This window comes from Bos taurus, chromosome 1 (genome assembly GCF_002263795.3).
Source record: "Bos taurus isolate L1 Dominette 01449 registration number 42190680 breed Hereford chromosome 1, ARS-UCD2.0, whole genome shotgun sequence".
NCBI lineage: Eukaryota > Metazoa > Chordata > Mammalia > Artiodactyla > Bovidae > Bos > Bos taurus.
This window is the reverse complement of record NC_037328.1, coordinates 134,835,167-134,854,375: the sequence shown is the minus strand read 5'-3', so window position 1 is coordinate 134,854,375 and position 19,209 is coordinate 134,835,167. Positions and strand designations below refer to the sequence as shown.

The 19,209-nt window shown below is 44.2% G+C and overlaps 2 protein-coding genes across 19 annotated transcripts in view; one reads left to right on the top strand and one right to left on the bottom strand.

The window, feature by feature from the left end:
* Nucleotides 1–9,365: 9,365 nt before the first annotated feature.
* On the bottom strand, nucleotides 9,366–15,291 carry ANAPC13 (anaphase promoting complex subunit 13). 6 transcript variants are annotated; one of them, NM_001113234.2, is made up of 3 exons: nucleotides 14,909–15,020; nucleotides 13,806–13,936; nucleotides 9,366–10,043 (listed from the first exon to the last, which is right to left on the bottom strand). In NM_001113234.2, exons 2-3 carry the CDS (start codon nucleotides 13,902–13,904, stop codon nucleotides 9,918–9,920), a joined length of 225 nt encoding a protein of 74 aa, NP_001106705.1. In that variant the 5' UTR covers nucleotides 13,905–13,936; nucleotides 14,909–15,020; the 3' UTR covers nucleotides 9,366–9,917. The 6 variants fall into 6 exon arrangements, with proteins under 6 accessions (NP_001106705.1, NP_001106700.1, XP_059742390.1 ...); NM_001113229.2 differs by having other exon boundaries at nucleotides 9,371–10,043; nucleotides 14,952–15,020; XM_059886407.1 differs by lacking the exon at nucleotides 14,909–15,020 and adding an exon at nucleotides 15,215–15,291 and having other exon boundaries at nucleotides 9,638–10,043.
* Nucleotides 15,292–15,315: 24 nt separating this feature from the next.
* The window catches only part of CEP63 (centrosomal protein 63), a 73,905-nt gene continuing 70,011 nt past the window's right edge, over nucleotides 15,316–19,209 (top strand). For 2 of the 13 annotated variants that reach the window (XM_059889177.1, XM_059889157.1), the window contains exons 1-3: nucleotides 15,316–15,469; nucleotides 16,433–16,521; nucleotides 18,440–18,477. Coding sequence is in view for 9 of the 13 variants with exons in the window: in XM_059889157.1 (XP_059745140.1) it covers nucleotides 18,449–18,477 (29 nt within the window). In the remaining 4 variants the exon portion in view is untranslated. The other 11 variants (XM_059889174.1, XM_024996353.2, XM_024996350.2 and 8 more) reach the window with 10 other exon arrangements.

Below are 19,209 nucleotides of genomic sequence, written 5' to 3'. Positions count from 1 at the left end.
TCTTATTTCCTTCTCCTTTGCCTGGAAGAAAGGTCACAACATTTGATTTGGCTTACGAAAGCAGAAAATGTGTATGTATCTGTCAGCACTTTCTTTATGACACTGTAAAAATCTATTTATGATGCTTCTCTCACTAACTGGTATTTCTCAGTGTGGTCACCATTAATATTTTAGAACAATTCTTTACTGTAGTATATTTAACAACTCTGGCCAACATACCACTAAATGTAGTAGTAACTTTTGACATCTCCCTTCCCCACCATCACAGTTACTAACAAGCAAAATAGCTTATGCTTCCAAACACACTAGCTCTGTCTCTTAATTGGAAGGAAGTGAGAGAGGGAAGGAAAAGCTGGGATTGAATCAGAAATGACAGGATATCATCACTAAGGGACCTTCCCATCTTCCTAACTCCCCTTCTAATCTCTAGATGTCCAAATCTAGCCTGTGTTTCAAAGGCTATCTTTCCTACAAAGCTTTTCTAAATTCTCTCAACTCCAGATCTATTTCTCTTCTGATTTCCTTCTTTCATGGCACTATCTTCATCTATTCATCCATCCACTCATCCATCCATTTATCCACCCATCCATCCACCTCTGTGTCCATCTATCCAGTAAGTATTTACAGTACCCCAGGCACACTGACCACTTTATTCTTAGATTATGACCCTTTGCCTGTGTCTTATCTGATCTAACATGTTGTAATCTCAGGTAAAATCCTACATCTGATCTACTTTTGCATCCCTCAGAGTGCTTCACACCAAGCTGGTGTTCTGCTGAATGTCAGTAGAGTGAGTTATCAAAAGCTGACACAAGTTTTAATGTACTTTCCAAATCTTTATTTAAAGGCAGCAGGAACACTTTTTAAAAAGCAATGCCATTCTGACTTTCACAATATCTATATTCTTATTTTCAAAAGTTACCCATAACCTCAGCACTATTCTTTTCTAGAAGGAGCTAGAGTTAAGAGGTACCAATTTCTTTCTTGGCTGGTCTAACTTTGTCCCTAGAGGCAACAATTACCAAGAATTTGTTGTCTTTCCTTCCAGATCTATTAAAGCATATTTACCTATGTACATAATTTGTATATAGATTTGCCTACATGTACATTTTCTATGTTTAAATTAGCACATACGTTAAGAGCTATATGAAATATGAATTTTAGAATAAATTTCAACTTATGAAGCAAATAAATTATGTTTAAAACAAGTGTATACAGTTCTTTATAACTACAAAACAGTTTTGAATTTATTGTACACATTTTATTCACTAAGTCGGTGATGTAGGCTCAGAGAGGTTGACAGGCAGGTTCCTGGTCACACAGCTGCTAAGTGGTGGTCTAGGATTTGAACCCAGATGTTTTGCCTTCTAATTCATTGCTGTTTCTACTATATAAAATAGTCCCCAAGGATTATTTAGAAATGATTATTTATGTAAGAAAATTAATTATCCTTTGTTTGACTTCAGATGATCAGTGTAGAAAGTTTTTGGAAGTGCTTATTTGATTATAGTGAAAACAAATAAGAGCTAATATTTATCAAGTGCTTCCCATGTGCCAGAAACAGTTCTAAGTGCTTCACTTGCATTGTCTCATTCAATCTTCCAGTAAGCCATCATGTAAGCAGTATTGTCAACTCAATTATCAATGTGGAAACTCAGGCTCAGAAAGGTAAATAACTTGTTTGGGGATGGGCACCTGATGTGCTGGAAGTGGAAGTGGAAGTGAAGTAGCTCAGTTGTGTCCGACTCTTTGCGAACCCATGGACTGTAGCCTACCAGGCTCCTCCCTCCATGGGATTCTCCAGGCAAGAATACTGGAGTGGGTTGCCATTTCCTTGTGCTACACTGGCTTTTTTTTTTTCTGCGCTGGGTTTTAAACCTAGGTCTTTCTGTCTCCAAAGTCTGTACTTTTAGCCGCTATATTTTGCGGCAGCCTATATATGTTTTGCATGTGTGCATGCTAAATCACTTCAGTTGTGTCCGACTTTGCGACCCTGTGGAATGTAGCCTGCCAGGCTCCTTTGTCTACGGGATTCTCCAGACGAAAATAGTGGAGTGGGTTGTATATACTTTACTTATATGTAATTTCACATAAGTAAATTTTATGTGAAATAAAACAAGATGTAAAGGTGATGTGAGTTCTATTAAAGGAATTTACAACATGAAAGAAGAAAGATAAGTCTAAGGTATAGAGAAAGATATTTAGGTAAATAAGTGAAAGGGAGATAAGCAAGAAACAGAAATAGGAACATACACAGAGAAAGACTGATTCCTTGATTGATTTTAGAGAAAGTAATTGGGTGAAAGAGGCAGGAAGCAGTCAATAGGAGGAGGGGGACCAGAAGCACAACCCTTCCACTCCTGTCTTGAGTCCAGTCTACCTGGAATCCTCCAGCTTGGCCTGGGGCTCATTTCTCTTATACTCCTGGAGCCACTACTGCCTGTTCTCCAGGGCTAAGAACTTGGACTTGTGAGCACTGAATCTCCTAGAGGGCAGCCCTGGGTGAGCAGGAGCTGTGAGTGGAGCAGAAAGAGTATCTTTCAACACCCACAGACCCGTGAGAGTTGAGAGCCTGGGCTGGGAGGAGAGCAGCTGGAAAAGCAAAGCCAGGAAGATGGGCACGTGTACAATATGTATCTTTCTCTTTCTGACTTATATGGAATCTAGAAAGATGGTACTGATGAAATTATTTGCAGGGCAGCAATGGAGACACTGGAGAAGGCAATGGCACCCCACTCCAGTACTCTTGCCTGGAAAATTCCATGGGCAGAGAAGCCTGGTAGGCTGCAGTCCATGGGGTCGCGAAGAGTCGGATACGACTGAGCGACTTCACTTTCACTTTTCACTTTCATGCATTGGAGAAGGAAATGGCAACCCACTCCAGTGTTCTTGGCTGGAGAATCCCAGGGACGGGGGAGCCTGGTGGGCTGCCGTCCATTGGGTTACACAGAGTCGAACACGACTGAAGCAACTTAGCAGCAATGGAGACACAGACATAGAGAACAGAATTATGGACGTGGGTAGCAGAGAGGTAGGAGAGGGTGGAATGCAAGGAAAGGGAGTAACAGGGAAACTTATATTACCATATGTAAAACAGATAGCCAATGGGAATTTGCTGTGTGACTCAGGGAACTGAGGTCTGACAATCTGAAGGGGAGGGATGGGGTGGGAGATGGGAGGGAGTTTTAAAAGGGAGGGGATATATGTATGAGATGGCTGGATGGCATCACTGACTCGATGGACGTGAGTCTGAGTAAACTCCGGGAGTTGGTGATGGACAGGGAGGCCTGGCATGCTGCAATTCATAGGGTCGCGAAGAGTCGGACACGACTGAGCGACTGATCTGACCTGATCTGATGATGGTTGTTGATTCTTGTTGCTGTTTGGCAGAAACCAACAAAATTCTGTAAAGCAATTATCTTCAATTAAAAAAATAAAAGATGGGCCAGGAGAGAAGGGCCTCACAGGCAGATCTATTCCCATCTGTCTGGGCTGCGCTGAGGGAGGCTGGGGTGGGGGGGTCTTATTGGATGACAGATACAAGGGTGTTCCCACTGGCAATCTCCCTCTTCCTCAAGAAGTTCGGACAGTTAGACTGCCTGCCAGTTAAAGTGGATACCAATCTGTGAGCATGGCAAGGGGGCCGGAGGGAGGGCTTGAGACTGAGCTGACAGATGAGGAGGCGGCACAGGGAGAGGCGCCTGGAGAGTGGCGGCAAGACCATGGCATGGGCGGAGGAAAACCCCCTTGTCCTTGGGTGGTGGCCACGATAAAGGGGAGCTGAGTCACAGGCTAGGCGTGGAATCATGGGGATGGGTTTACACATCAACCTCCCTCACTTCCTTTCCAGTCATTTGGCTGTTTTCAAATTCTCCACCCTTTGCCAGATCCTTGCCTCCCCCATCAAGTCTGGTTTGTGTGCCTTATGTGTCTTTGGGTGTATTCATGTACAGTTGGCTCTAGGAAAGAATAATATTAGCTAAAAACAGAGGAAACGGTGACTATTTTGACCTATAAAAATAGTTTTTTCCTATGGCCCAGTACAGAAGGTAAACTAAAGAAAAACCTAGGTAGAACCCGTCCTGAAGGAATGCATGGACTGAAGTTCCCAGCTCTGCAGCTGTGCCTCTCCTCCTAGTCAGAGGCCCTTTTCTGAGCCAGCTGCACTGCTGAACTCAGGGCCACAGGGTACACATCCATGTAGCAGTTGGCTGAGCTCCAGATGAAATTTGGGCAAAAACATACCTAGGACTGGGTGAACACCTCTCTTGAGGTTTGCTTAGCCATCCACAAAACCGCCTTGTTGCACTTCCAGCGTTTCTCCACATGCCCCTCACCCCAGGGGCTGCTTTCAGGCAACAAGAATGACATAGGAGCTCAGGAAACACTTTGAGTAACTGCATTGTACCATTTTGTGAGGAACTGGAATAACTTTCAGGACTCCATAGGAAGCCTGAAGCTTGGCCTCAGGTTTTCTCTTGCCTTTCCTGCCTGCTTGTCTATCACCCCTAAGGCCAACGCTCGTGGTGTCTTAAATTGTCACTCCCAAGGTGAGGGCACCGTCCATCATGGAACCCCATAGATGGGTGCCAACAACCAGCTACATAATTTGGGGAACCTAGAACAAAATGAAAACATGAGCCACTTGTTCAAAAATGATTAAAGTTTTCAAGACAGCCATAGTGGGGGCCTTCTGCATGTGGGGCCTGTGCGTCTGCATAGGCGGTGTGCCCATAAAGCCAGTCCTGGTTGGTACAGGTGCAGAGGTCAAGGCCAGGAAGGCCACAGATGGGTGTCTTCTCAAGTGACCATGCAGTTGCCCTCGCCTGCCAGGCCCTAACTGCCCACCCCCCGCCGCTTTCCAGAGGAGCCCACCGTGGGGTGAAGCGTGGCAAGGGACTGGGGGATGAATTTAACTGTGGGGGAAGCAGGGTTAAATCAAGAAAGGAAACTTTGGGAAAGTCTTTCTAGAGCCTAATGGTTCTTTCATGATGGTGAATAACATCTCCAAATAACACAAAGAGCTGGAGAACAGCATAGTAAGGAGTCTCCAGGCCTGACTGTATGAGCTTGAGTTTCAGGTGGGCAAAACCCTGATTCTGGGTCTCTTTCACTGTAACCCAAGTTCTGAACTGCCCACAATTTCCATGTACCTTCTCGGATCCTTACAAAACAGGAGTGAGGAGCCCACTAGGTGAGCTGCCCAGGCCGCCTGTGGCTGGCAGAAATTCCAGGGATTCACAGAAACCCATACCCAGCACACTGGAACCCAGATATGCAGAATCACTCCCAAGCAAAACATCACATTTATTCAGGACCTTGAGTTTAGAGTTTAAAGGTCCAGCAATTCAGACTTTCTTAAAGAAACTGAGTGCCCCCTGCTGGGTACCAGGTAGCATTACATGAAGCTGTCAAAGCACCAAAATCTAACACATCTGAGGGGTCTGAACCAGTGAAGTTGCTCAGTCGTGTCTGACTCTTTGGGACCCCATGGACTGTAGCTCGTCAGGTTCCTCCATCCATGGAATTTTCCAGGCAAGAGTACTGGAGTGGGTTGCCATCTCCTTCTCCAAGGGATTTGACCTTGTATACAAAACGGTGATAACAATATAAGTCATAATGGTAAAATTAAGAGTTACATGAATTATATATGGGTTTGGTAATATGTTGTATTTATAGATGTTTCATGACTCCTGTGCTTAGTCGCTCACTTGTGTCCAACCCTTTGCAACCCCATAAACTGTAGCCTGCCAGGCTCCTCTGTCCATGGGGATTCTCCAGACAAGAATACTGGAGTGGGTCGTCATGCTCTCCTCCAGGGGATCCACCCAGCCCAGGGATTGAACCCAAGTCTCCCACACTGCAGGTGGATTCTTAACCAGCTGAGCCACCAGGGAAGCCCATGAATACTGAAGTAGGTAGCCTATCCCTTCTCCAGGGGATCGTCCCAACCCAGGGGTCAACCCGGGGTCTCCTGCTTCATGACTCCTAGGATCTTAATAAAAATTATTTTTTCAGTTCTTTCTCTCAATTATAAAAGAAGGCAAACATTTGGAAGTTCTAAATGATTGGATTGGATTTTCTTCCCAGTTCAGAACAGAGCGGTCAAAAGTTTTTCAGGGGACATAACATGGTCCAGGGAGAGGATGTGGGTTTTAGGATCAGTAAACTTAGGTTGGAACCCCTTTACTATTTAAGTGACTTTATCTTGGAAGAAGCTGTTCAATGTTAAGCCTCCATCTCTTGGTTATGTGTCTAGAACATGAATAAGTGCTCAGTTAACAGTATTATTTTTACTATATTATTAAGAATTGGGTTTGAGTTGGACTTCAAAGGATGGGTAACTCCTGGACTAGAGCCTCCATTTCTAGAGGACAGAGGCTGCATCCGGAGCCCTGGGTCTGGCTCAGAGAATTGCCTCTTGAGCACAGGTTAGTGCTCACACTGGACACCCAGGTCTCTTTTGAACCACACAGCCACCACCTAGGGTGCTGGCTGCCTGACACACACCTCTCACTCGGCATGTGAGGACAAGCCCCTCTACGGCCACCCTCCATCTTGCTGCTTCAAGCCATCACCATTCCTCACTTGAGCCAAGGCAAAACCTCTTCTGTCTTTCTGCTTCTGTTCTTACCAACTTAAACCCAGAGTGGTCTATGTTAAAAAAAAACCAAAAAACCTGATCAGGCCCTCCCCCACCTCCTCCTGCCTCCCTGCCCACCTTGCTTGTGATGCCAGTTTCACCTCTGTGCTTTACGCAATTTGCTCCCGGCCATCAACCCTCACCCTTCAATTCTTCCCGTCTACTCCTACCCATCCGTCAGGTGTTGGCTCACAAACTCAAGGAGGGTACAAGAAATACCACGTTTTCTAATTTTTTCAGAGCAAATTAAGTATTTTTGGCTCCATTCTGTGCTGCAGCAGAAATTAGATCTCTGGTCACTGAGGCATCCTTTCCTCTTTGAGGGTCTCACAAGCATTTAGGATGCTCAAAAATGGGCAAGGACCTCCAGTCCATCTGCATGCCTGCTGCTATCCTCACTGCCAACTCTGAGGGGCCTTGAAGGAGGTGGTTCCAGTGCTTAGGGGTCTTTGCTCAGGCTGGGAGACTCAGGTTGACTTCAGATTTCCTTTGGAGGACCCCCAAACCTCAAGCCTCTGAAGATCACCATCTCACTGGGTACCACCAGCCACTGCGGCACAGACTTCCACTGCTCCTAAGAGCCTCCTCCTCTCCATTCCTTCCCTGCTCCTCAAACAAGGATTAGGGTTGGTTTTGAGCATGTGCTCTCTGCTGTGAACAGGAAGCACTAAGGACCTGGCCACTTCACTGGAGAATGGGAAAAATTCAGAAACAAAATATGTGCTATAAAAGCTACTTACCAAAAGGGTTTCACTGTGATCATCTAATCTAAATCAGGTCCGCAGTCATACTACTTTCTATCCCCTGCAATTGTCACTGTGGGTGCCCAGATCCCCTCTGCCTGGTCTGTCTGGGCACCCACTCCCTCGCTGTTGACTGCCAAGAGCTACACTATTCCTTGGAGAGTCCTGTCCCCTAGCAATGCCTGGTTATGCCCTCCTTGGTTAGTCCCTCAGTCGTGTCGGACTCTGCGACCCCACGGACTGCAGCCTGACAGGCTCCTCTGTCCATGAAATTCTCCAGGCAAGAATACTGGAGTGAGTTGCCATTCCCTTTTCCAGGGGATCTTCCCTACCCAGGGATCGAACCTGGGTCTCCTGCATCACAGGCAGATTCTTTACCATCTGAGCCGCCAGGGAGGCCCAAGAGGGCAGAGCCGATGACTGACCACCAGATACTGGGCACAAAGGCCCAGGACCCTGCCTCAAGGTGGGGAGACTCTCATGACATCATGCTCTGTAGCTCCAAGGAATGAGGCAGAGGCCAGACTCCAGCTGAAGCCCTTCTTTGCTCAGGTTCTTCTCCGACCCTACCCTGCTTCCCTCACAGGCTTCTCCAGGGAGCTTAATCTCAATAAACTCCTTGCAGAAGAAACTGCTTCTGATTTTGCTTCTAGGAACCTAAGGGACATCCTTTTTCTTCCTAGTATGTGTCACAATTTAAAACCATAGATTCGTATGCCTACTGGTTTAATACTGTTCCCCCATTAAATGAAGGCAGAAGCCATACTTTTTGTTCACTGACATCACCAGTACTTGGTGAGGTGCCCCCCACAGAGAGCAGCACACATGCGCTGAACTGGAAAGCACAGCAGCCAAGGCACAGGAACCACGGAAGAGCTACATGGACATAGCCCTTCAGCCCCTCTGCAGGCACCTTCCTCCATGGGTATTTCAGCTCCTATGGTTAGGGAGGCACCCTACAAGGGCAGCCCAGCATCTCTTGTGCCCATCATCCAGCCAGGCCTAGGTGGGCAGATTCTAAAGCTGCGGCTGACAATTTGGCCCAGAATTGGTCACCTAACTCCTTACAGTGAGCTACTGTTCTGCCACCCTATCATGGGTCACAAATGTATTGTGGGAGCAGTTCTCAGAAGAGGGTCACAGCCAAGCAGATAAACCAGCAACGGTCTAGCTTACAAGTCTCATACTGTGAGACTGGTCTACCAATACCCCGGGGAAACGTGGGGCCCTCAAGCAAGGCTGGATTTCCAGATGTCAGTATCTTGGGTATTATATACCACAAGTAAAGGTGTAGGAAAGCTCTCAGTTAACTAAAATGTGGAAGAACTGTGGAATTTTAGGTAATTTTTTGAAAAACTTTGTTTTCTCTTGGTATGTTTTTTCTGAACACCGTAATTTTCTTTTTTACTGAGCTGTCTTTGGTTATTGAGGGACTGGTGAATTGAGGCCTTTATTCTGAGATGAATGACTTCTAGGCAAGTCACTGATACCCAGGGACCCCATCAGCCTGGGTGTGTCTGGATGACAGATGAGTTGTTACAACCATGTTTCTGATCGAAACCCTAAAATCAGCTCATTTGTTTTGTGGTACACTTCTTATTCCTAAAAGGTAATGTAAATAAAATGACCCGTTAAATATGATGAGAAGAGAGATTTCAATTATTCAGTGTTTCCAGTTTTATGAGGAGGGGGGTACAGATGTTAAAACCAGGGCCTCTCCCCGCAGAGTTTACAATCTGGGTAGAGAACAAGAGTGATACCACATAACAGAGGCAAATAATTCTGGGAAATAAATGTCCATCAATGTGTTATTCAAAATACAAGTTCTTACTCAAATGTGTAACCAAATACTGACTCCACGGTGCTTCAGTTATACCTTAAAGGGCTTTGAGCAAATAAAGAATCCTGTTACTGGGTAAAATTAGTGGTCCATCTCACCTTTCCTGAGGCACCAGAGAAAGCTGTAGGGAGAAGAGAAGTTAATTGTCAAGATAGCTTTTAATTTGTAAATTTATCCGAAGTTTTGAAAATTTCATGGGCAATTTTAGGAATCCCAGTAGTCGGTGACCAGGCTATGTATCCACAACATCTACAGACCACACAAACCCACTCAGATGATTCTCAGAATGGGAGTTCATTCTCAGGTCTGACTTCGTCTTTCTTCACCTTTCCCTCTCATATCCCCAATCACCTGTGTCACAGGACACATGTAAGTAGTTGGGAGGTGATAAACTCTGACAGTAAAGCAAAATCAGAATTAAAGGCAAACGTTTAATGAATCATGTTCAAACACAAGCTAGTCAGTGAAGAACTTTAGGTTCGAAGGGCCAGATGTTCTACATTCCTAAGAAACCGCAATCAGCTTCTCAACCTGATTGAGTATTTTCACACTGTATCTTGCTGCCACAAAATTAGTTGCACATTTTTGAGTGTTGATCTATCACTAAAAGATTTAAGTTAGGAGACAGGAAGAAAATGTTTTGTATCTGTATTTTTTTAAAAAAATCTGTTGATGAACAAGGAGCCAAGTGTCAGTTTCCTATGGGGGGAACGTTCTCGTGGAGGTATTGTAAGGCCAAGTCGGTCCACTTCATCTCTTGTTCTTTAACAGATTCTGTGGTGCCTCCGTTGTCCTGTTCAGGCTCAGGAAGCTCATTCTGAAAAGGTACAAAGGACATTCAGAACGATGGCTTCCTTTGCGTTAACAAACTCCTTAAAACTCAAGAACACTTAGAAGGAAAACCTGTGAGTTCCTGAAACAGGTAGTAGAGATATCCTACAGAAAGAGCGAGAATCAAAAAAAAGTGAGGAAAAAAAATCACAAGTTTTGATCAAACGTGCCCCATCCGCCTCCAGCCAGAACAACAGCATCATGACTCTGGGGCGTGTATGGGAGGCACTGTGGCAGAAGGCTAAAGACACAGGATTCCTGGAGCCACTGGGATCCTAGCCCATGACTCCACCATTTCCTGGGGTACTCGGGCGAGGTATTCAGACCTTCGGAGGCTCTGATTCCATTTCAGCAATGAGAGAAAAAAGTAGTCATCGCCTGTCAGGACTGCCGTGAGGGCTAAGTGAGGTAACGCAGGTCAGCACCACATGGGGTGTCCAGGGCATGAACTACTTGCCATCCTCACCAGTGGCTAGGAACAATGAAATCAGCCAGCACTTAATCATTTGGAGGGGGTGGAGGGGGGAGGCTGCTTTACAGAATGCCACATCTGCTGGCATATTCCTTACGCACGAGAAAGGTATTCAAAACAATCCAATTCAAAACAATTCAAAGGTACCCAACGTGCCTCTGTTACATAATGGAGGTAAGTGGGGAGCACGGAAACATAAGACAATAGAAGAGACTTCCCTTTAGTGGTGGAGCAGGGCAGCAGACAGCAACACACCTTACCCACGACTGTCTGAAAATGGTAAGCTATGGGCCACACTTAGTGTAGAATCTGGGGTAGTGTCCTTATGTATTTCCAGGTTTACTGACATTTAATTTACATATAACATTGTGTAAGTTTAAGGTGTATAACATGATGATACACGTATATACTGTGAAATGATTATTGCAGTAAGGCTAGGTAACATGTTCATCACCTCGCATAGTTCACCAGTTTTTTGTGGTGTGGTGAGAATTTTTTGATAGTTTCCTTGTATTTAAATTTGTTACTATCAGAACTCTGCTTAGTACTAGAATTCTCTGATACCAATATATTTCTTTTCATTTATCTTAATTTAGACTTTATTTTTAAGGGCAGCAAACTGTTACTCAATATCCAGACTTAGGATTTTCCACTGGACTCCAACTTGCAGTATATGAATATAATAACTTTTTCCTTCAAAATGACGTTCAATATGAATAAAATGATTTAATTGTAAGATGTACAAGTATATCTGAATCATATACATTTTGCTCTACAAAGGTAAAACTCAGATTCAAACATACTTGTACAAATTGAAAGGAACTATCATTTACTGTAAAGCAATAATGCACTCAAAGAGAAAATTTGGCTTCAATAACTACTTATAGCTGACAAAGCATAAACAAGTCCTTGGTTAATCAGTTATTTAACTTCATCTCATTCTAAAATAAGCATGTCTTTAATTTGGTCACTATTGTCTCTTGCAACAAAGGCCAACATATAAAATTGCCTATGTGCCTGGAAAACAAACACAAAGTCTCAAAAAATGGCCACAATTCTTTGCAGCTACTCCTATGAAAAGTCAGAGTTTATTTCCCCAACCCTCGGTTGGGGTTGGTCATGTGACTTCTGGGTCTAGGCTCCAGGAAGCCTTGCAGTTCCCTCTCACCCTGCTCTTAGAATCTGAAAATGACTATGTGAAGTCTGGGCTAATTTGCTGGATAATGAGACTGTGGCCTAGTTAGCTCATCATTCCAGCTGACAGCCTGCTAACTGTGAGACATGTCAAAGCCTTCAGAATTACTTAGCCACCAGCCAGTCTGCTGGCCCACTGTAAAACACCACGAAGTCCAGCAGGGATCAACCATGCTAGCAAAGACAAGAAGACTCAGCTGAGTGACAAAATCATGACATAAATAGCTATTGTTTTAAGCCACCATATTTGGGGGATATTTGTTAGGCAGCAGCAAAAGCTAACTGACACAAACATTGCCTTAGGATCACAAGCCCTGGGGAAAAGACATGGATTAGCAACGGGGCCAGGCTACAGCTTGGAAGTCAGCATAGAAATTTCCCTCTCCCTCAACCCCACCCACACAAATGGTCCCCAGATCCTGCTGTCAGCACGTCCAGAATTCAGCGATTCCTCTGCACTTTCTTGCCTTTGTTTAGGCCCTCCTCCTTTGTCTAGGCACTGCATTAGCTTCCTAACTGGCCTCTCTGCTCTGTCACTGGCTCCTTTCTCCTTGGCAGACATTCTCTAATAATGCTGCTGAACTGATCTTCTAGTATTTTTGAACATAGCAGATCTCTACTTTGAGGATCCTCACTCCTCAGGATGACGGGTAAGCTTGGTATCAAATGCTCCTCTCAAAATAAGGTCCAAGACCAACTTTTCTTCTTACTTACAACAGTTATATTCTCCATCCACACTGAATACCTTACCATCTCCCAAAGCCATTCAAAACTTTTGCACATCTATTCCCACTGCTTGTCCACCCTCACTAACCCTCTGTTCCTCCCCTATGACCAGCTTAAATGTGATTTTCCTCCTGAAGCCCTTTCTAATGCCCACCAGGCAAGCAGTCACTTTTTAGACTACACAGCTGTTCATGACCTCCACTCAGAACACTTACTATTACAATTATTTTTTGATATATGCTGCCTTTCTAGACTCAGAGGGGCAGGAAACATCCTTATGTTTACCTAGTACTAAGGCACATAATAGGCTTCAAAGAACTGCTTGCGGAATGAAAGAACCAACAGAAGTCCACAGGACAGGATCTGGAGCCTCACAGACCTCAGTGTGAAGTCCAGCTTATTAGCTACCAACCTTTGGGCAAGATTCCCTCTTTGATCCTATTTTCTTCCTGTACAGTGGGGACATCATCAGCACCCCTGAAGGTTCTTTTAAGGATATAGATAAAATATGTTAGGTTTCAACCTCAGTCCATGGCACAAAACAGGTATTCAATGAAAGTGGAGCTATAATTCTTATTATGCTCTTTTGATTATTTTTCTAAACTTGAACTAAGCTGTCATTTATTACCTGTTATGTGTATTATTCCTTGAACACATTACCTCTTATTCTTAAATGAAAACATATACGGCTGCTGCAGACCACCTGCTCGCAAGCTCTATTTAATCAACAACTCTTGGCAGGCTTTAAAGAAAAACAGTCCTGGTTCTTCTTGTTAGGCTTCTATGACATAAACAGAATTTTTAGTAAGCATTTATTCGAGTAAAACATTTAGATCTTATGACATGAGGCTTAACAAACTCCCTGCAGAAGAATTTTCCAGAGATTAGGAAAGAAAAAAGCCTGATGATCTAAATGTAAAAGAAGAAAAGCCAGGTCTCTTCTGAATATTTTCCAGGGAACCTAGAATAGATATGTGCTCCAAAACTTTGAGTTTCTAAAAATGACAGGCCACAGGTAGAGAAATTAAGTGCATATACCACTGCTTCTTGTTCCTCCTTATGGTATGCATTAAGTTCTTTACTACCTTTGGTGTGGTGGACATAACATGGCTCAGAGGACCTCAGTTCTAGTTCTTATATGACCTCTAATTGAGCTGGTCACCTCAGCAATCTGAACCACATTTCTCTTCAAATACAAAGTTGAGATAAGCACTCTCCAGAGGTTTCTAGAGTCAGAGGACTCCATAGTTTTGATTTCTTTGACTTCAGTTTATTTGTCCATTGATAACCTACAGCTACTAGGGTCTACCAGATCAGACCTTTAACCCATCACCCTCAGCACACGTTACAGCCTACCAGTGGTATTGCAACATCCTCATAAGGCAGCTTGTCTTCTCGCCAAGCATCGTCAATCAAATCCAAGATCCTTCCATCTCTTTGTACCTCACTGTCCATTCTCTTGCAGCTTTGATCTTGTCGGATGGGACCTGTAAACCAAACAGGTTATTTCTTAAACATGAAGAATGAAAAGATGATGTAATCCAGCACTAGGGTTCTCTAGGCTTTCTAGTGTGGATGTTTTGGCATTGGCTCATCCCGGGAAAGACTCATCTCACCTGGATTAGATTACAGTTTCTTTATAACATCACAGTACCTCCCAGCTGATCTTCCTAGTCACACATAGATTCCATCTTTTGGTAAAGTTTTCTCGGATCACTCAGCGTCAGCATGCATTCTGCCCTTGAATGGTTCCTTGTTTTTATGATTCACTAGGCAAGTTAAGTTGGCTTTATGACTGATCGTTCAAGCATTATTGTTTCCAATTGCTGTGCGTACATTTCTTATTAATGATTCAGCATGTTTTCCCCCAATTTGGCCTCAAATTGTTTTTCACCTATTCTTCTTTAGAATACATCTAACTTGTCACACTTTCCAGCTTTTGCACCTAAAAAGGTCTCTTTGCCCCATCATGAATACCTATTTTTCCTTCCAAACTCAAAGTTGGGTGTCAGCTCACCGGGGCTAACGTCTCATTTCCAGAGTTAGGCGCTAAGGTGCCTTCACTCTTCAGGGGCTGGAAGCGTGTTAAGTACAAGGCGGGCACTGACCAGGCCACAGCCACCGTCCCAGGCACATGCCAGTCCCCATAATGAACTGTTACCACTTTCCTGAACAAAATCTTTCTTACACACGTGACTGTCCCAAAGCTTGGAATGCTCTGTCTTCTTCCTTTTTTCCTCAGCTAACCCCCACTCTAAACAACTTAGCTCCCAGGTTGCCTCCTGCAGGAAGCTTTCTCTAAGCCCCAAGAAGAACGCGGTACCCGCCCCTCCGCAGGTTCCCTATTTCCCTGGGCGCCGTGAATGGGCCCCATCAGGAGCTTGTTACATTGCCCGTTACAGGGTCTTCCCAGACAAGCGGTGCGTGCGTTTCTCCAGGACAGGGGCAGTTTAATTCACCTCTGTTTTAGAGCTCCGTAAGCTTGTAGTTAAAAGAGCAAACCTGGAATGCCTTTTCCCCGCTAAATATGACCCTCTGGGGCCACCACCGTCCGTACAGGCGTGGGATCCCGCCCCACAGCCTCGGCTTCCGGCCCGAGGCGGGCTATACCAAATGCGGAAGCGGGGGACGTCCAGGACCGCCGTGTAAGCCCTTTCTACCCTCCCGACGTGCGGTAAGGGAGGTAGTTATGAGGATGAGGTGAGGACAACGACCTCGGCCGATAGGATCGGCCGAAACCCGAACGTGCTCCTCTCCTACACTACCTAAGCTAGGGCGCGGGAAACCTTTGCCAGCCCTGGCTCAGCGCAGCCAGAACCACGCCCCCAGCGGTCATGTGACCGACGCGCCCTGCTCGCCGATCCCCGGATGTCGGTGAGCCCATTTGGCGAGGCGGAGGGGGAGTCAAGGAGGACGTTGCTTCAATCAAAAGCGAGGGAGCAGTAGGCGGAACGAACGTTCCCAAGACCGTGACTGGACGTCAGGTTGGCGGTGACGCGCGTGCGCGCCCCCGTCCGGAGGTAACGGCGGGAAGACTCGGGGGCGCGCTCGTGGCAGGCCTGTAACCGCATGTGTGAAAGTCCAACAGGCGACGGGTGCCCGTGTCCGGAACCGGAGGCAGCCCTGGCTGCAGTGGGGCCGCAGACTGAGCGGCCGAATGGCCGGGGGCCGACTTCCTCAGCCACCCGCTGGCCTCCAGGCTTGCCTCCGCCGGCCCGGCTCCGCCCCGGCGCCCCGCCCCTCCTCTCTGCAAACGCTTCGCAGACCCGCGAAGCAAGATATGGCCTCTCACGGCGCGCAGTCCGGGCCAGCCAGGTGGTCAGCCCTTCCCCTGAGGCCGGCCGGCGGGAGGGCGGCGGGGTGGGCGAGCTGTTCCCCTTCTCCCAGCGGAGTCGGCAGCGAGTCAGTCTGCCACTTCTAGGGAGGTACCCCCGGCCCAGCCCTCCCGCCTGGGTTGCCTCATCTGGCTAGCTTCCTAGCCTTGTTGCGACTTAGGTTACTGAGGACAGGTGATAGCGGTTCATTTATGGGTGGGAATTTTAGCAAGTTTTTAAAAATAATTGACTTACAAACCTTAATGTTCCAGAGGTACTAGGTAATGTGGGAGAAATCATGAAGGACAGAATTTGGGGAACCCTGAACTTATTGCTCCATAGAAATCATGGATGCGAAATAAATAGAAAAAAAGGGATGGGTCCATAGAACACTATAATCATGAACATATTTGAAAGCAGTAAACTTGAGGCTCATAATGTAGTTTTTACATCAGAGAGTAAAAGTGAGCTTGCTGTCAGCGACTCGTGTTCATTTACAGCGACTAGTTAAAGCACACGTATTGCGCAGAGTAGTTTTCCTTAAGCATTACAAACGGTTCCTTAAACCAGTGTTAACATTTTTTTTCTTCCTTTAATAAAACAGTACTGTAGGATTTGTGCCCTGTAGTTATACAGTTCCCCACATGCTTGCATTTAACTATTTTCTAGATACGAAGAGGAAACCATAAGGATCATTACACCTTACCTTCAAATATTTCTATACTGATCATAGCTGTAGCTTAATGATATAATAAAGGGTATGTATTTTCTTATTTGAAATGTAGTATCATTAGGTTTTTATCTTGAGCTTCTTGCCTCTTGACTATATCATCAGTGATCAGTATAGTAAGAACGACTGAAATTAAAATGGGCTAAATGTTTAGAAACATTCAGTTACACTACTCTTTAAAATGGATGTAGATTCAGGTTTTAACAATTATTGTAGTTGTGGTATGTATTAACTGTATTGATGCCACTTGTCTCCCGTTAAAAGGTAGAACGACTTTGGCCTTTCCCGTTGTCAGTTAAGGTAGTAGTGGTATTAGATGGTAACAGCATCAGAAGTCAACTTTATTAGAGCTTCCTACTTTTAAACGTATGTCAGCTTGTTTGAAATTCAGCTAAAACCGACACTGACCTGGGTTTCAGGAAATGAATTTTTGGTTTCTGTGTTACTTTAAATTTTTTTCTCTAAGAACTCAGATTGTGTTTTCAGCTTTACAAAACCACAGTTTTGTCATCACATCTATGAAAATTAGTAAAAATCCTATAGGCCCTGATGCTGGGAAAGATTGAGGGCAGAAAGAGAAGGGGTCAATGGAAGAGGATGAGATGGTTGGATGGCATCACTGACTCATTGGATGTAAGTTTGAGCAAACTCCAGGAGATAGTGAAGGATAGGGAAGCCTAGCGTGCTGTAGTCCATGGGGTTGGAAAGAGTTGGACATGACTTAGCGACTGAACAACATTGTCAGTATTCAGTCTGGGTTCAGATTTTCCCACCTGCCCCATATATGTGTTTTTAAAATCAGCTTGTTTGGATTAAAATCCCATAGAGATCCATGTGTTGCATTGAGTTGATATACTTTTTCAATCTTTTTCTGTTTTTTTTTTTTTAAGATTTTTTTGCTTTGTTTTGATGAAGATCATTTTTAAAGTCTTTTGTTGAATTTATTACAACATTGCTTCTGTTTTATGTTTTGTTTTTTTGGGCACTTGGCATGTGGGATTTTAGCTTTCTGACCAGGGATGGAACCAGCAACCTCCTGCACTAGAAGGTCCTGTACTAGAAGGACCTCCAGGGAAGTCCCTCAGTCTTTTTTAATGTTACAATATTGTTGCCTCCCTTTTTTCCCTTAACTTCTAGATTTAGTTGATTGCATCCAGATGCCATCTTTTAACTTGTACACCTATTCCCTTTATTTCCTTTAAAGGGAGTAAACTGGTAGTGAGATCTAGACTTGCACAGCCCATATAGTAGGTGTCAACCACCTGTGGCTACTTAAATGAATTAAATAAAACTAAAAATTTCAGTTTTCTAGTTGCACTGGGCACATTTCAAGTGTCTAATCCGTCTATGGGGTCGCACAGAGTTGGACACGACTGAAGCGACTTAGCAGCAGCAGCAGTAGCAGCAGCAGCAGCAGTAGCAGCAGCAGCAGCAGCAATACACATATGCCAAATAGCTACTCTTCAAATGCTGTATATACAAAGTGTCTTCATAATTGCATAAAATTCTGTTGAACAGCACTGATCTAGAAGCTTGATCAGATTCAACCTTGACTCTTTTGGGGGAGGAGGCAGAAGAAGATTTCATTGTTGGTGCAAAATCCTTCAGTGAGGCACGTTATTTCTGAGTTTCTCTCTTTCTTAATGTTAAGATTGAGCAGCATGGGTTCAGGTATTGTCAGCCCAATCCATTCATCATGAAATTATCCACGAACCATTCACTTAATGGTGAGATCCTTTCATGGCTTTAGATTGCTTATATCCATTATTGCATTAGGGGCTGCATTATAGTGATTTTCTGATTCCATCATTCCTTAGTATTAGCTGGAAATTTTTTATGAAGAACTTTTTAACTCACCAGCTGTTTGATTACCCCACCAGCTATTTGAAATACAGTTTGTACAAGAAAAGCAAGAAAAATGCTTAATTCTTTCCCTCTATTTTCAGAGCACAGTAATGAGTTGGTGGCCTAGCAACCTTCAAAGGTAACCATGAGGATTTTCTTTTTTTTTTAATCATCATGAACTTATAGATTTGAATATATTTAAAGTTTCTCAACCTACTGCAGTCTTTTTTTTTTGCATACTCAAGTTGTTGGCAAGTGGCAGCCTGTTTAAGTTGGCTCCTGTCCACTTTGATATGACCAGTGGTAGTCTTTGAGAGTTTCTTTATTTTCTTTTAAAACATGTTCCTGGCTCACTTATACATTTCTGGCCACCAAGCAGCCCTGGTTCTTTGAGGTGATTTGAGAGACAAGTCTGGGTGCTAGAAGTGCTCTTGCTACTAGGTTGGTCATTGGTTTTAGGATTTACAGTAGCCAAAGTTAGGAAATAGGTACATTTTAAAAACAAGAAACATACAGAATTCACATTGATATTGCCAATTTAATTTCATAGCTTTTTAAAAACACTTGATTTTATATTTTTTATATCTTTTTCTCTTTTGCTTATTAACATAGTTACTTTTTTCCTATATGTAATTCTTTTAAATTAAGAATACCAAATTTACTGTTAACTGTTTCCTGAATTTAGTTTAGGATTTCTTTGTAGTACTTTTTTGTCCTTAGTACCTACGCCACCTGAAATATATACAGTAAAGTTGTTGTGTTTTCAAAGCGTATGAAGTAATTTGTTACATGGTAAGGCTGCCAACTTGGTATCTAGTTGATAGTTTATTTCGTTTCCAGTAATTTTCAGTACTGCTTTTTTTTTTTCCCT